General features: G+C 36.6%; 1 protein-coding gene across 17 annotated transcripts in view; it reads left to right on the forward strand.

Moving 5' to 3' along the window:
* SYNE1 (spectrin repeat containing nuclear envelope protein 1) overlaps positions 1–18,072 on the forward strand; it is a 293,660-nt gene that overhangs the window by 41,119 nt on the left and 234,469 nt on the right. For 5 of the 17 annotated variants that reach the window (XM_074537724.1, XM_074537727.1, XM_074537730.1 and 2 more), the window contains exons 1-2: positions 8,605–8,804; positions 11,282–11,343. In XM_074537724.1, the coding sequence (XP_074393825.1) occupies positions 8,726–8,804; positions 11,282–11,343 (141 nt within the window). In that variant the 5' untranslated portion in view covers positions 8,605–8,725. Of the gene's footprint in view, positions 1–8,420; positions 8,538–8,599; positions 8,805–11,281; positions 11,344–18,072 lie in introns of those variants that run through there. The other 12 variants (XM_074537719.1, XM_074537720.1, XM_074537723.1 and 9 more) reach the window with 6 other exon arrangements.

Below are 18,072 nucleotides of genomic sequence, written 5' to 3' on the forward strand. Positions count from 1 at the left end.
GAAAAAAAATTTGCTCGGAGGTGCTGAGTCCAGGAGTTTATTCAGCAGGACCCAGTAAGAGCAAACCATTTTGTGTGCCAAAGAACTATTTCCTCCTTACAAACATATATGCTATAGAGTCAATGATAAAACTGTACCTCTATTTCAGATGAGAAATAATGGCCATCTGAAGTATAATCTCAATGATAAATGCTTGTTTCTTTCACTGGCAAAATTCTCATTAGTTTCCATATTGAAGTATTAGGGCAAGAATGATGAATAACATCATGGTTATGTTTAAATAAATTATAAAGAAAATAATTTTTACTACCAAGAAGAAAAATAAAAAGAGATATAAGAGTATAAGAGCCTAGCAGAGCTTTCAAAAACTAATTGTTCAAAAGCGAAGTTAGCATCTCACTTCTGTCTGAAGGGCATGCACAAAATGTCATAAATGCTTGAAGTTAAGTCTCAGTTGCCCCTGGCTATTAGGGATGAGAACAATTATTTGCTTGCAGACTACCACTGCCTTTCCTTCCATTGCAGCCCCCTTCTTTCCAACTCTTTCACTGGCTCAATTTCTGTTGAGTGGGCAAGGGCATAGGTGGGCAGGGGGCTGCTTTCCCTCTCCCAGGGCATGGACTCTACTCTAGCTGCCCCTCAACAAATTCAGGGACTTCATTATTTTAACACAATGGCTCAGATTTACTTTTTGTCCTTTGAACTAATATGATCACTACAAAAATTCTGTTACTTGTGGAGGGGTGTCTGTGATTTGTTGCTATGGAAAGGACTGTTGAAGGCAAACACAGTTGGGACAATTCTGTTTTTGTTCTACTCTTATTTTCTTATTGTGGTGTTTCAAAAAAGAATGTCAAATCACATTTAACAATATTAATTAATGCCTAGACATGTACATTTTAGTTTGAATAATGTCTGATAGTTTTTTGCCAGTCATTCTGCTCACATCAGTGCAGTTACATTGAGCAGACTGTTGTGGTATATGAATGGCTGAAACTTGTTAGTAAACGTGCATGGTTGTTGATTATGAGCTATATGCTAGGACATTGGGGGTCAAATGATATTCAGAGAAAAGATTCTGATTTCTATGTATGATGGAGACCATCATTCCTAAGACTTGCTTTCAGAGATTGAATTGTCTTCAATCAAATTGTAGACTTTTTTTTTTTTTTACATTTTTCTATTCAAAACATTGGAATTCAAGTGTTTTTTAAAGGTTTTTTTTTTTTGTGAAATTAATTATCCCCCCCCCATTATTTTTAATAGTATTTTCATAAGAAAGAGAAGAAATACAGAAATAGTGCAAGGGTTGCAAAGTCACATGCTTAATGATTAAGTCTTACAGGTAGAGCGACATTATTGACAACAATTAAAATTAAACACCACAATTTATTAATTGACAATTTTCCCTTCATGTACAAAAAATGATGTATTTAAAACCTGTTTGGTTATGTAATTAAAGACTGGTCTTATCACATGTGTAGAAGAGAGGAAATGAAAGTTTGTACCGACATGGTTACAGCTGGAAGATGTAACTTCGGCGTTGTCTTGACAATGACAATAGTGTTGTGCACCCCAGGCCAGCACAAGCAGATTCTGTCTGTTTCTTTCACTTTTCCACATGCCAGTCAGAGGTTTTTCCCACCTTCTGGGTATATGCTATCTAGATAATTCACCTGTTTCTTCTTTCCTCCTCAGATTCCTCTCTTTAATCCAGATTTTGTCCCTTCTGTTCCTGAAACAGAGAGCTACATCCACCTGCCATCATGGGGGTGAGAGGGAAAGTGAGGATAGGTGTTGAGCTTGCAGCTTCTCTATAATATTATTTGAAGCTGAAGCAGTTATGAGCAGTAAATTTATTTTTTAAAAAATTTTAAAAATATTCTTTTTCCCCCCCGTATTCCCCAAGCTGAAGCATGTACAGCCACTCTTTGTGGATACAGTTTGTGTGCGGTCTGCGTAATCATTTATCAAGGCCAGAAAGGTGGGTTGTTGGAGAGTCTAAGTGCTAAAATTCAAGTGTATGTGAGAATTTGAAAAGGCTTGTAATGTGGAAAAATTAGGATTTTTTCAGGGATATTCAGAGCTCTTGCCAAATGTGTAACTCTGAAGGTCCTGCTTATTCATTTATGTATTAAGACAAAAGCAAAGGAGCAGCCAATCTAAAATTAAGACTCTTTGTATCACAAATAGCTTGTAGATGGATTGACAGAAAGTAATTTCAGTCCCACTGATTTTTTAAAGCATTGTTTGCCCTAAGTTGTAAGCTGCTTTGTAATTAATCTTTAATTAATTACAATTAAAATTTAGTTTAATCTGTAATTAAACTTTATCATGTAGTTTCTTTACTAGCTTTGTTTATCTTTCCATACTTGAGCAATTACAGTCTTCAGGCCTAGACAGCACTCAGTTACCATAGTAGAATTGTTTGTAGGAATGAAGTTTTTACTGGAACAAATCCTAATAGAATTGCACTTGGTAGCTCACCAGTCTGCCTTGAAATTTTAGCAGCCTCTTTTACCTTTGGCTGACAGAACTGGGCACCATAGACAGGTACATGATTCTTATCACTTTGAGGGCTCATTGGATGTTTAGGCCACTTGATGTTCTCAGTGGGCTATTTGGTTACTTAACTTGAGAATAAAAGTGGCTGAACTTCAAAATGGTTGATCCTATGCAGCTTTCATTAAAAGAATTCACTGGTTGGGAATGGACTTTATCAGAAATGGTGGTCAAAGTCATGCATTTTTTCCAAGATGTTCATGTGCCATGTAGGACAGACAGCACAGACACTGCAAAAATGGGGATCTCAAAAGTGACTGTAATTTTCAGGGAAATCTGTTTTTGTTCAAGACATTGCCCAGTTTTATTTCCTTGAGAATCCCTCACTTTTGGATTGTTAGCATCTCAAAATGCTGCCTGGCGTTTGTGGGACAGCTTGCTTCCTTTCTCTGTGGTGTGCTGTTTTTCATGTTACAGCATAGCAGGATATATTATTTGGTGCCACAAATTTAGTATTGCTTTAATCCTTTCTACCATGTCTATGTTTTTACTGACTTTGAGCTGTTGTGTTGTTTTGCTCTAGTCTCTTTTATTCATTTTAGAGTTATTACAAGATTTGTTACTATAAACAAACAGAAATGCTTATTATAATTATTGGTGAATATTCTGAATTCATGAGCAACATACTAAGAATGCCACCATTGTAAAACACCTTTATATCCTGATTTAATTTATTGGACAGTGTGTGCCCAGGATATCTCCATTAGTTTTGATTTATTTCAGTAGACTCTGAGCTTTTTCATATCCAAATCAAGTTTTTTTCTCATTGTTTTTAGGCTAATGAATTCACTCAGGCGTGGAAAAATGATAATTTTACTACTGGTAGTAGAAATTTGCTCCAAGCAGCACATTTGCTGCAGTGCATTTACATTTCTGTGTCTTATGACAGAGAAACGTTAAACATTCAAATTCCAATTCAGTCCTGACATTTTTGCACAAAATCTCTCTCAAAGGTTGTAGTGCATAATGGTATGAGCAGTCCTATTAATGTCAAACAATATTAGCAAGTCTCCTGCAAATCAGTGGTGACTGTTGCAGTAATTTGCCTGCCTGACAAGGCTGGCTTCAGGAAAGCAAGACTCGCCATTGTTTTAGGAGTTCATGTAAGTGCCATAGAGTGTGTAAAAGATGGAATCAGAGCCTGTGCTTTCCATTTTCAGAGACCTTCAAACTGATCTCATAGTTATTTTTGTATAACTTCTTTTTATGTACCTTTCTTGACTGCAGAATGACTGCTTGAAGCCCTAACTAATAAAGATACTTGTAGACATACTGATATTGATCTAGATTATCTAGAGATCTATAATCAACATTTTAAAAGATATTATTTAAATTATTTTCTTTAAATTATTTGATGTGAGTACTGCTTATCTTTAAGACTTCTGTTAAAAATTAGACTTCTTTTCAATGTGGCAAGTTCTTTTTTTAAATTTGACTGTCAAAATCTCTAAGGGAGTGGGCCAAAAACACACAAAGGTTATTACACAAAAGGTTTTCATGTCAATAGAAAGAATGGCTGCAGAATATGTAAATGGAAATATGATACCAGTTGCAGAACTGCAATGGACTGTAACAAAATCCCCAAATATTTTTTTAGCACTTTTATTTTTTAATTGTGGTCATTGCAGATGCTACTGTAGTAGGTGGTTAATAAACAAGAGAATGATTTCTTGTCAGTGTCTTTAAATACTAAAGTCTTCAGGAAAAATGAATTTTTAAACTGGTATGCCTACTTATTAGCATGAATGATTGAAATAGAAGTGCTATTTCAATCATTCATGCTAGTAGGATGGTTATTCTTATTAATGAAATTCACTGGATTTTCTAGTTTTCTGTCTGATTTGTCAGTGTCCATACCATCCTTTTAGGTATATAATTAAGGAAAATTAATAATTATAAGAAAAAATGGCATGTTGAGTCTGATCAATTATATCAGGCTGTTTTCACCTTATCTGTTGGTGCAGGAAAAGATATGTGTGTGTAAACACTTAATTTCACTGTCTCCTGTGCCAAATGGGTGAATAAACAGACACCTGCAGAGCAGCAAATCCTGAATCTTTCAGACAGAGCTGAAACCATAACACATGATTAACTCAAATGCTGGGTATCCTGATTTTAGCTAATATCTTCTCCAGGGTGCTGCTTTTAAAAATGAATTAAGTGTGCCTACAATGGTTTTTTAAATGGTGTTTTTTTAATTTCTGACTGTATTCTTTTGAGTGTGGATACTGTGCAAGTGAGTCATATGTGAGTAATGTGTTTACATCATATGGAGATTAAGACAGTAGTCAGTGGAGATAAAAGTAATGGTGCAGCAGCACAGGCAAGTACACAGTAAACAGAAAATGCAAATACATTCATTGATTACTTATGAATGCATTTGGCTTCTACACGTGTGGAAGAACAAAATGCAGCCCATCCAGGCAAAATATAGTGCACAGCAATTTAATTTCAGTTGGTTTTATTTTTCATCACTCAAAACACGAAATAGAAGGAAGTATGCTGCAAGGGCTGGAAATGGGAAAAATGCGTAGAGTAAAAAAAAAAAAAAAAAAAAAAAAAAAATTTTGGACATACCATCCAGTCCACTGCAGAACTCATGTTGTTCTCATTCGTTTCTCCAAGCACCCAGGGGAAGCTTTATTGATCAAATCCAAGAGTGGTTATGGGCAGTGCAGTTATGCCCAGACCATGTGCTGGCTTCTAAGAATCAAGATTAAATCACTGCACTGTGCTCTGTTCATGTTCTGTTCCTTCCTGTGAAAACCAGAGCACAGGAAAGTGGGGGATGATGTGAGTCTGGATGGCTCAGGAGCATCTGATATGCTCATGGGAATGTGGCCGCAACAGGGCCTTACCTTGGATTTAAGGACTGGAAGTCTCCCAAGTCCCACACTATGAACATATGCTGTGAAACTCTAAGTGCTGCTATGAGGTGCAGCCAACAGCCTGAGTTAAAGCACACATTCTCTGGTGCTGGCTAAATTTTTGGTTTCCCAGATTTCAGAAATTTCATCTACTTATACAGTCCACACCATGTGCATCCAGAGAGCCTGTTTGCTGATTGTGCTTGCAGTAAATTGACTGAGAACAAAAGAAGACACATTGATTTGTCAGTTTGTACTTTATTCTGATATTTTTAAAAATGCGACCTTCTTTGGATGATAAATGGAATCATTCTTTGTATCTTTCTAAACAGTGGCTAGATACACACTCTGTCTCTTAGAAGTGCAGGAAATCAATAAGAATGTCTTAAATTTAAAATACATATTTTATAGATACATTTTAGACAGTAAGAGCAGAAAGTCCTCAGCTGTGTGCCAGTTGCTGTGCAGCAGCATGTGACACAGCAGGCAGGGCTGCTGCAGGTGTGAGCCTGCTTCTCCATGCTCCAGTTTCCTGTGATTATTCCACCAGTGTGTGTGGGGGGGTTTTCTCTATTTCCACCCTTCCAAATGACATAAACCTTTAGCTCTCAAAGGACTGTACTAATGTTCCCTGCACATTGTGTAAACCCCAGAGAGCTGATCCCTGTAATTTTCTCCAGTAGGGGTTTGGCCAAGGATGACTGGTTTCTTTCTAGCCCTTGTGTAGGGGTTTGCTTTCTGCAGAAAGTGATGGGGAGCAGACTGATGCTCAGTGGTGGAGCAGGCTAGGAGTGATGTATGGACCTAGATCCCAAATCTTGGAAATTTAGATAAATGGTCTGTTACTGTGGCCCTCTCACCATCTCTGATAAAGTACATTCAGCAGAAGCACATATCTGAAAGCTGCACTTTGACAAATGCTGTGTTTCACCTTAAAATATAAAGCTTTGATAATTGCATGAGGTATATAAAAATATATCCCCATTCTTTGTATCACTGCTGCTAAGTGTTGTTGTCTACTGAGTAGCAAAGGCTGCTGAAAACAATTTTTCCCTCTTTACTCTCGTCTTTTCTTCTATGCTAGAGTTACTGTTAAACCTAGAAACTTGGAATAAATCTATACTTTAGAGCTATCACCAAATTTAGTTTGTTAGGGTTTTTAAAAAAAAAAAAAAAAAAATTTCCTGGCATTGTCTCATAAAAAAGGTCAACTGGTAGTTTAAAGGACAAGAAATGAATTTACATGGCCCCTGTGCAGTACCCCCAACTGGGTCCATTTACCTGTAATGGAAGCGTTGATCAAATGACGTAGCTTAAAATATTGCCCCTTTTCGTAAGCAGTGTCCTCCCAATACTGCTTTCACTCTGCAAGCTTTTCTGCAGCTGCTTTAAGTTAAAGCTGTCCTTAACGAAGATAGGAATTGTTATATAACATAACTTATTGAAGGCTTTAGAGAATGTATGCCATACTCCTCATCAAACAAAATTTTCTACTGAGGTGCTGTCCACTGCTTTCTGTACTGTGTTTTCACATGACATTGAAACATGGCAGCTGTGTTGGGACACTTTTCTTTACTTACAGGTTGATTTAGTAGTATGAGACAAACCTGGAAAACAAAAGAAGACAAAAAGCTCTTTGATGTTTTTAGCGCAGCACCATTGAAACCAAAGAAAACAAAAAAAGGATACTGAAAATGAGGAGGAACTTGAATTTCACTAAAACTTGAATTTCACTAAAATAAATCTTCATGTTTTTCAGTCTGTGAGAATCAATCTTTTATTAGACATGTATGAGCTTGACTCTATTGTGACTCTGTGCATGAGCCTCCTTCTTGTGTTGCCTTGAAGCAGAACCCAGTATTTGGCACCCTGCAATGTCCCATCCCCAAGCACCAGGTGCTTGATGTGCCATCTGCTGCTGCACAGTACACACCTGTCAGCAGGGTAGCAGACAGTAGGAAAAGTGTGCATGATGAGGTTTCCATCAGCATCTTCATAACTGTCTGAAGATGCATAGTTGGTTGTGGTCATTGATCCAAATAATTTGTTCTAAATGTTTTAAAGTAAATATATCCAATTAAGTTTGTCTTTTTTTGCCTAATCAGAAATTCTTGTAGCAAAGAAGCCTATTGGCGATGCTTTAGTAGACAAAGGGTTTGTAAAAATATGAACATATTTTGAGCCAATTAAAAGAAGATGTTTGATTAAAGGTGTCTGTCTTACATCATTTGTTTCAGATGTAGAATCATATTGTCAGAGTCCTTGTGTTTTACAGACACAGAAATTTGAATTTGGCCTCTATAGTGATACGTTTACAATAATGGCGTAATAAAAGTGAGCCTTTTTATTCTCATTTCAATAGTGTGTATTACTCTGTTGGCCCCTGTAGGGGAATAACATATGAATCTCCACAAAGATTGTTTCATATCTGCCTTCATTTTACCAGGGGAAAAATTATCTGTTCAAGTGCTCTAGTGCTCTGACTTAATGAAATCGAAAGTACTGCATATTATCAGAAATTTGAGTATGTTTCAGGCTGATCTAGGCACACTCCAAAAATTCTCAGCATCCTTACATATGTTTTGTGTCCCTTGTACAACAGATCAAATACATTATGCAAAGCTAAGTGGCCTACATATCTATTCAAATCAATTGCTTGCTATTTCTTCCAGTTGCAAAGCTGAAGGACATCTCTGTCTCACAGGAGTATGCAGTGGACCCAAGTGGTTGTTTTTAAAAGCTGTTTTCCTTTATATGTGTGACAACCTAGAGAAGAAGGTCTGTGCCATTCAACCATTTTTACTTACTGAGCACTATGTTGTTAAAAAAGCACTGGTGAGAAAGCTGCATCAATTTGTGCACACATCTTTTTGCTTTAGGATATCAGCAGTGTAGTTGGGTTGTCACGGTCCCTGGATGAATTATTCAGGCTCTTGACATCAGAGATTTCTGCTTGCTGATTGGCTGGTGCTGGGATAATAAAATCTTTCCACAGAAAAACAGTGGAGAAGGATGATGGCAGTGAGACCAGCAGAAGTGCTGCTTCCAATACAGCTGGCTTTGTCTGGCTGTTGCCTCTCTGCAAGAACATACAAGGATGTTTTTAAGGTTTGGCTTCTTATGAATTCTCAGATAAGAGATGGTGGAGGGATTTTTGTAAGAGGCTTGCAATTCCAGTGAGGCAAAGAAATTGGATCGTTGTTGAAAAATTACTTTTGGCTGTATCCTAAAGAAATGCTGCACAGGAGAGAGGGGTAGAAGCCACAGCAGCATCCACAGCAGCAGCAGCAGTGCCTATGGCTCACTATAAAGGTGCTGGTGGCAGAAATGTGCTGTCATTGAATGTGCTTCCTGAATTCTTTCAGTGCCAGCAGGGTAAGTGATGCGAATGCAGAGCTGACAGTCCTTGTGAGTGGGGAGAGCATAAGGAGCTGTGTGACACACAGGTTTTGTGGGTATAAATAAGCAGTACCTGTGCAGAGAATTTAATCAATGAAAATAATACAATTGCTTTCAGGTAAATTTTTTAAAGCATATTTACAATGGAATTTTAAAAAGCAATGCACTGCTTGTGTTATGTTGAGACATAGATTTTACAGTGGTAAAATCTGTTCCTTTTAAGCCTATACAAAATAAATGCTAGAACCAAGGAAGCTTTATTTAGTAGTTCCATTTGGGCTCATAAAAAATATATTGCTCATATAAATTCTCTTGAAGCAGGTTATTTAGAAGGGCTATTTCTGCTGTTTGTTGGTATGACTGAAACTCTGTGTGTCTTCTGCTTGTAAAGTGTCTCTTTAGAAGCTGGAAGCTGGTTGTCTGATTTCCAGTTTTTGTCAGAAGACTGTTTCTTAAATCATCAAGGTGCACTGGAGCTACAAATTATGGAATAATTTTCACTCATTCAATTGATGAGAAGTTTAGCTTCTGAAGGCCTGGTTTATTTCTTTTGGCATGCCTTTTTGTATCAGGGTTGCTGGGGAGATTTTTGCATTATGGAGGTGTGAATTAAGGCAGAAATTGATTAATTCTGTGTGTGCTTGATCTATATCCCTACACCTATTCACGCACAACCCAACGGAAGTGTGCAAGTACTAGCATGGAAGTTAATTTGGCTACCTGTATATGTAATTGCAGATCACAGCTGACATTTACTGTGTGTCAAAAGGAAAGCTTGCTCATAGTTAGGAACCGTGCAATGAGAAGTCTGTTTTTCAGAATGTAGAAACAATTGTCACATACAAAGTCAAGACACCTCCCTGCAAAAAACAGTCAGTGTGGAATGAAGCATGATGCAGTATCTTAGTGACAGTTTTCATAACTTGCCCATGACTGCAACAAGTAGCTTCTGAGTATTTAATAAATTTAAAAAAAATGTTATTCTGCCTGCCCAATCATATCAAAGGAAACTATAGAATGCAGAATTATTTTCTTGGGCGTAAAGTGTGGTAATCTAGCATGTGATAATCTAGTAATAGATGCTGGTGAGTGTAGGTATCTTATATGTGAGGTGGTACTTATACATAAAGGAAATATTCCTGGATTATAATGCACAGACATTTTTTGGGAGCTTATATATGGCCACTGACCAACTGAAGATAACATTTGACTTATGAATTTTGTGTGGTGATTTCTATCCTTATGTACCCTAATTGTGAAGCAGTATTGCATGAGTGTAAATTAGGGAGTTTATTGTTAGGAATGCAACAAGCTTATTCCAGAACTTTAATGGGAGGTAAAGAATATTCCATTTTAATTTTACAGCTGTGGAATAGGAAAAATGCTTTTCAGTGCTGCACAAATTACTAGCAAATGCAGGAGCTGAAATTAGATAATCCATCTGTAGGTTTTGGGATATGTGCATATTCTTCTGAAAAGTAAATATCAAACAGCAATTGTATTTATTTGAATTTTCTGTTGGGAAATGAAGGTGTTCACTCAGAACTGATGATAGTAATAACATGATTTGTTTTTCCATGAAATAGATGTTTCCTCCTATTTTTGAAAGAAAAATCTCCATTGTAAATAATTGAATACCTCTGCTGTGAAATTATTCCATGTGTCAAAACTGATTGCCCACAAGAAAGGGACAGGACTTCGTGAATTGCTTATAATGCTGGGATGCTCTTCCCTCCACTGCTGTGACCCTTGCTGCTGCAGCTGGAGGAGGAGCTGGAGGAGCTGATTTGGGAGCTATTTTTATCTGTGCAGCTGGCAGCTGTCCCGCAGGGACGATGTGACAGTCAGGGAAATGCACCATAAACCAGACAAGTGCTTCAAGACAGGGCCAAGGGACCCAGTCAGTAGTGATGTAGAAACTCCCTGGACTAGCTAATGGCTCCTTCCTGGCAGGATCTCCCAGGGGACAGCTAAGTTTGATAATGCAATTTCAAATCTTTAATTCAACATTCTAAACATTTTCAAATACGTATGCTAAGAAGTATTTTTTTTCCTAAGTCCCTAGCTGACTTTCTACATAAAAGCTGTGGGAGATGTGGGTTTTGGTTAAAAAGTATAGAGAAGTTCTAGGTGCTCAGACCTTGGGTAAGTATAGTATGGATTTGGAACTCAAATTTAGCATGACATTTAGATTTTAAATTGTGTCTTTCTGGTCATTAGCTTGTTAAGACTTGAACTTTGCTGTGAAACTCTTCAAATAGTCGGATATCAGAACGTTATTGTAATAATAAGTATTTCCTGTGAGTATTTAGAGGCAAAATTGGCTCAATAAAATATAGAGTTATTTCTGGCAAGTGCAGAATACATTTGTTGTAGGAAAGTTTACTCTTCCATCATGTAAATCTGAAAGTATCCAATGATGTCTAATCAAACTGATTTCCTTTTGTTCTCAGATGAGCAAGAGTCAGTGCAGAAACGGACTTTCACAAAATGGATCAATACTCATCTGGCTAAGGTAACACATGGCTTTGAAACTTTTTTTTTTTTTAAATCAAACCTGTTAATCTATGCCTGTACAGCCCAGGAGTATAGAATATGCCAGATTTCTCTGAGCAGTATTTCCTAAAGTTAAAAAGGATCCTCCTCATCTGCACACTACTGGGTATGAATCTCAGTATGGTAGTGATCAGCTGCAGAACTGTGAGTGGTGTTCAGAGGCAACCGCCCAGCTTCTTTGGCCAGAACTAGGTAGCACAGTACCTGGTACTTGAGCCAGAGGAAACATCTGAAAGTGCTTTCTATGAAAGGGAAATACTAGACTTATTGCACACAATATATTCAGATAAAACTTAAGTCATGTCTTGTGTAGTTTGATCTGGTGACAGACATAAGTAGTGCTTCATGAATCCAGTGCTGAATTAATTATCTGATGCATTGTGAAATTTGTCATCAAACTATTGTTCCTTCCTCTTAACACAACTTAAACTCCTGGTCTTGCCTTTAGAAGAGTAAAGACAGTGATTTACACACAGTTTAAAAGTATTAAGCTACAACTGATAACAACTTTATCTGAAAACATAAGCAGTGAGATTCAGTTTGGCATTCCTGGACTTTTCACAACACAGGTCTAACCATAGTTATCAATTAGTCTAATAAATTAAAAATTTAAACTCCAAGAGCAGCTTTTTGAAGGTGCATTTTTAAGCCTGAAGATTAATGATCACTAAAATTGAGTAAAGAATAGCTGTAACAGCACTGTTTTAACCTTTGTGTAAGGCAAAAAATACCCTCAAAAATGAGCTGAGCAAAGCAGGAAGCCCATATAATGCTGTATCGTGTGATTTGATCTGGCAAGGCAATATGGTAGAGCAGCAATATTTTACATTGCTGAAGAATGTAGTAGGAGAACTTACTGTGAAATTAACTATACTGGCATTGTAAAATTCCACTGCAAGAACAAAGTTACCTTCAGGACTTCTTGGCAATGGATTCTCACTGGAAACGAGGTCTGTCCTCATATTGTCTTTAAAATAATTTGGAAGAGGCCCTCATGTATGAAAGAACTTAAGCACTCTGTTTCGTTTATTTTGACTGAAATTAAAAAGCATTCAGTGTTTGCTAAAGCATCAACTAAAGGGGCTGTGAACGAGTGTCAGAGAAAAAAATAACTCTTGTTTCATGTTCATCTATTTCTGAATTGTGTTGTGTCATTAATAATAATCTGATAATTATGGAAAAGTAGAACTATTAGGTAGGTTATCTATACCATATTGTTAGATATTATGAGCGTGTGTGTCCATATCATGATAATTCCCTAGTCTACAGACTAATCCTTGGCAAGAGACTAAGTAGTGGTGGCAGCCACTAAAAGATCTTGCTGTGGATTGGGATTTGTGAATGTTTCCTGCTGTGCTAGTCCATTTGGGCCATGAGAGCTCAGATGAACCTTTTGACTTGCATGATTTAGGTGTGCAGTTCTCTAATGGGCCTGATACCATAAAGACTGATCAAGCACATCCAAACCAGGCAGTTCTGCAGTGACACCCCTGGCTTTTAGGTACCTTCCAGTTACTTGGAGTAATTGATTTTTCATCGTTCACACTTCACCAGGAAAGCTGTCTGAGATACTTTTATTGACGGCTTTCTGCTCGTTTGCCTCACTGCCTAAGATCATCTGCCTCTGCTTCCCATTTTCATGGTTATGCTACCAAAGGGAAGCACTGTTTACAGAAATTAGACTCAGTTAAAGTGACCCATGACATTCAAATTCTTAGGTGTTTAAAGCTTAAACTTTTAAAACTTTTTTAGTTACGTTTCTGGAAATATGTAAGTGAAAATATCTTTTCTGAGTTAATCACAACTGTAGGAAATAAGGTGGGTCTCTGAAGTGCCCAGGACTCCCCTTGCACTTATGTTCTGACTTTTAACTCAAAATTTCAATATTTAGGCTATTTGAGTTTTGTAAAAGGTTGTTGTGGTTTCGATTGTTTCAAAAGAAACTGGAGATATGCAAGATCTCCATTGTCTGGAAGCCTTTGAAGTGTGATATGGAAAAATCCTGGAAGGAGACCCACTTTTAGGCAGCACTGTCTGCATTCTGCTCTCGTCTTTGACCCAATATAAAGTGGAGCATCTACTAGTCTGGTACCTAGTGAGGAACACAGTGAAGTGCTGGCCTAAACTGAGAGCAGAGAAACAGCAATAGATGCTGAGCCAGGGCAAAAAGGTGTAGAAGGGAAGATGATTTGAATTTTGCCTTTGTGTCTCACCATTGATCCAGAAACAGCGTGCTACATTTGACCCAGTATATGCATTCCAAATTCTCAGTAAATTCATGTCAAATTGTCTCTCTGTCTCTTGACTATTCTTGGAAAACTCTGTATTTCTTTCCTTTCATTGGCATTTTTGATAATCTCATAAAATTATAAATTGAGAAAGGAATAGGAGGAAGTAAGAGAAAACGGAAAACTATAATTAGGGTATCTGTTACTCTTAGCACCATGTCTATCTAAAGAAATGTTTCATCATAAGTGAGATTGAGGGGTTTTGAAAATAAATACTGCATGAAATCTCAAAAATAGGAGAAATTAATGGTTTCTATGCAAAGATTGATGGGGTTTTACTGTAGTGATTTGAAGGATGGTTTAGAGGTGGCAAAGGAAAGGAAACCACTCAGGTAGAGTTGTCATCCTTACACTGTATAGATTGAGTAGAGGAAAGGTGGATCTAAGAAGGAGTAGTTTCTTACATTGTAAGGAGTAGTGATTTGAAAGAAATGGAAATGCAGAAGTGATTTGATTATTTTAAGTAGAACCAAGACCAATTCATAGCTTGGGAACACAAAGCAATATGTGATTGTTTGTCAGGGTTTGCTAGGAGCAAAAGATTCCTCCCTGCTAATTTGAAAACTCTTAGTGTATGTTTTTCATCTAAAAAGTCATGCTCTAATTGAAACAGAAACTAATTCAGTAACTAAGACTGTCAGTTCATTTAACCACTTATTTTTGGCTATTTAATGTTAGGAATGGGTTTGAAAATATGGATACAAATAAATACTAATGAGCAAAACAGATAAATGAAGTGAGACTGTTGCTGAAATTTCTTCACTAAAAAGAGTTGTCAGGCACTGGAATTGGCTGCCTGTGAAAGTGATTGAGTCATCATCTGTGGAGGTGTTTAAAAGAGGTGCAGATGTGGCACTTAGGGCCCTGGCTTAGTGGTGGACATATCAGTGTTAGGTTACGGGTTGGACTTGATTTTAAAGCAATTCTCCAGCCTAAATGGCTTTATGATACTATTTACTGAATTTTATGAAAGGCAGTAGGAGAAGGTATGAATTTTTTTTTCTCTTTCACTCTCACAAGAGAATGCTACCTTTTTAAGATTAAGCTATGTATTTCAATCTTCTTTCACAAGCAGAGGACAAGTACATCTTGGCATTAATTATGGGACAACTCAAAAGATGGAGGTGAAACAGCCTTGGTGCAAGCTGTGCCCTCACCCAGAGGGGATGAAGAGAGAGGAAAGGCCTGCAAGTGTGCTAACTAGCAGGTAGTGTGATGCAGCTTCATTTTGGGTGAGCTGTTGGCACGAGGCTGCATCTGTCCCTCTGATGTCTCCCTAAACCCAGATGTCTCTGTTTTGTGATTCTGAGCAGTAATCTGGTGAGACTCATCAATTGGAAATCATGCTTTCTGTGCCAGCCACTTGCAGAAATTGGGTCATAATCTTTGAAATTAATGTGGTCTAATTTCTGGCCATCCTTTTGAATTTTTGTGCATCTGTGCAGTTCTACTAATGATAAATGCGATATGCATGTGTAACAGGACAAGAAGTTTTTTGATTCCATATAATTTATTCATATTTTTCTATGGTTGTAGAACTGTCTTTCCTCATCTCAGTCTCAGCTTCAAAGTATAGACATAATTTGAGTAGGCTTCTAATTATCTATTGAAGCATCTTTTCAAAATCTAAATTTAAAATACAGAACAAATTTACACCAAATATTTCAAAAAGGAAACATTAGTTGCATTCAGAACAGCAATTACTTAAATATTTTTTCATTTCACTACCTATGCCAATTTTTGAGGTAGGGGATTAGATGAGTAAAGAGGATGAAAAATATATCACTTTCTTTAACAGCTAAGGCCTGTGCTTTTTATTGCCTTTCTCACCTTTCATGAAAGTTTGGGGAAATACTAGTTTCAAAGTTTGAGACACAGACTGTAAATTGGTTTAACCCAATCAAACAACAGTTTAGTTCCCAGGTGTAGGGATAATTTTAGTATTTGTACTCACCAAAGTAAACTCACTGACAGAGTAAACAACAAATACCTACTGAAAGAAATTGCTCTTAATTTTGTGTTTCTCTTAAGAGGACGCGCACATAAAAAAAAACAAAAGCAGAGGATGGTTATCAATTAAAAATAAAACTAAGAATGGGTGAAAATTTTTAATTTTAGCTATGCAGTATTTATATAATGATGAATTAAACCTGGACATTAAGTCTCATATTAAAGCTTCTAAAACTGCAAAATTATCTTTCATAGCAAAGAAAGGAAGAAAAAGAAGCAGGTATATCCCAGTGAGACTGGGAGCTCTCACACACAGTGCTCTCCATGAACTTAGCTGGTTCTTAAAATTTAAATGTAACTTGGTCTTTCATGAACCTCATCAGTTTTCATCTTTTAACTGAGTCTGATCCTTTTGGTCTTTTTCAAGTGGGAAAGCAGAGGCTCCCAGTGTCCTTGTCACTGATACAGAAAAAAAAATAAGCTACTGTCGACCTTGACTGCATAATGAGGAAAATCTGACTGGTATTGTCCTGCTTCAACAGTTACTATATGTTTTCAGCTAATATTGCATATAACCTCTAACGTTAAACCATGAATGTAAATTAATTTGGGCAATGAAATTAATCATGCAAAACTTAGGACTGACTGCCTCAGCTTTAGAAATTAGAAGAGTCACTAACAGCAAGGACTGTGAAAACATTCATATGGATTTAGGAAGTAAATTGTGCCAGAGAAGGGGTCCAGCTATTACAGAGTAATGGAAATTTCACATTGTCCTTGCTGTTGTCACATATATTTCCCTGCAGAGTCAAATTCAGCAGTTGCATAGATTTGTTCCTATTTGTGCATGTGGATAGATTTTCATGCACTTTTCCAGCAGTCTTTGAACGATTATTTGAAAATTAATGTAGCAAAAATAGTGTTCAATGTCTGCATTGGCATTCATTATGATGCAGATGCTGTTATTTGTATAGTATGATTTATTCATTAGAGAAGTTAAGTGCAGGGTGTGAGGAAAAGATTCCTGTAGAAAAGATGCAAATGAGGAATTAAATGCAGGAAAAGGTCTTGCAATAAAAGAGTAAAGCTTAGCAAATATATTTGTTCCATATCTGAAGTTTGGGTTTTACAAAACTTATTTTACTGCATACACATAGATCTGAATCTAGAGATTGCAGGTCTACTAAAAATCTTTTTTTGAGGCTTATCAGTCAATTTTTTTTATATGCACCAATGTTCAGTTCTTTAGGTTATTCAGAATATTTCCTGAAGACTACAGCAAATTTAGACAAGTTTTAAGAGCAACAAGTTTATGCAAAGCATTTCTTCCACAGTTCCCATTTATGATCAGTTCCAATACAGTTATTTAAATAAATATTTAATATGACAAAAATCTAGTTTATTAGCCTTGAAGATTCATTCTCATTTGATTTGTATTCCTCCTGCAGATCATGTGAATTTACTTGTTCTGAGTGTGATTCCTTCTTTGGGACATGACTGTTCCTAAATATCATTATTACTATAAACTGCACTATTGTGGTTGGATAAACTGCAATAAAGGAGTCTTAAGTAGAATTCATGCAATGCAATATGTAGCAGATCATTAATCTGCATTTGCTGTTTTTCTTTCTTGAAGAAGCTTGCAAAAAAGCTTAATCAAGTACTGAGGCACCTGAAATCATAGTGTGGACCACCTTACAAGTTGGTCAGATTTAATGTCTCATTATTCATTGAAGTATATTCTGACTTTTGCCAATACATTTTGTTCAAAAAGTTTATAATTGAAGGTTTTTCTTTACTATTATAGGAGAATTCTTTGCACAGGCTTTCCAACATTCAAAACAGAGTGTATTAGGATCATTGCAGCTGATTGCATTGCTAGGGCTGTACCCTTAAGTACAAAAAAGCCAAAATCTGAAGTACATTCAACATTTTAGAATAGCAAAAATTTAAGTTAGTTTTCTTTCCTTGCTTTTACTGATCTACAATTAGTATTTTGGCAGTGCATTAGGAACTAAGTGAAAAGCTGTTAAGTCTGAATCAATAAAAAGTTTTCAATATATTCTAAGTGAATATAGCGTAAAAAAACCCCAAAACTTTCTTTTCTGGAGGCTAAAGAGTAAACAGTGTTTACCTTCATCTTTCACTTCATTTGACATTATATGTGCAGTCAAGGAGTAGGTATTAACCCATTCCAACAGAAGATGTGTTAATATCAGTGGAGGATCTGCTAGAAAACATTTAAGTAGCTTAAGCCATGCTGTGCAATGGTCCATGTATAATAAAGAACTATATTTGAACTTCTCAGTATCAAGACAGGAAATAAGATTGAAATCTATGCTTGTGTAAAAGAGGACTCTATTTTTCTATATATGCCACTAGAAATATAACTCAGTGACTGAAATAATAGTCATCATCATCATGCCATGCTTAGGTGCCCAAAGTAGAGT

This window comes from Zonotrichia albicollis, chromosome 3 (genome assembly GCF_047830755.1).
Source record: "Zonotrichia albicollis isolate bZonAlb1 chromosome 3, bZonAlb1.hap1, whole genome shotgun sequence".
Lineage (NCBI taxonomy): Eukaryota > Metazoa > Chordata > Aves > Passeriformes > Passerellidae > Zonotrichia > Zonotrichia albicollis.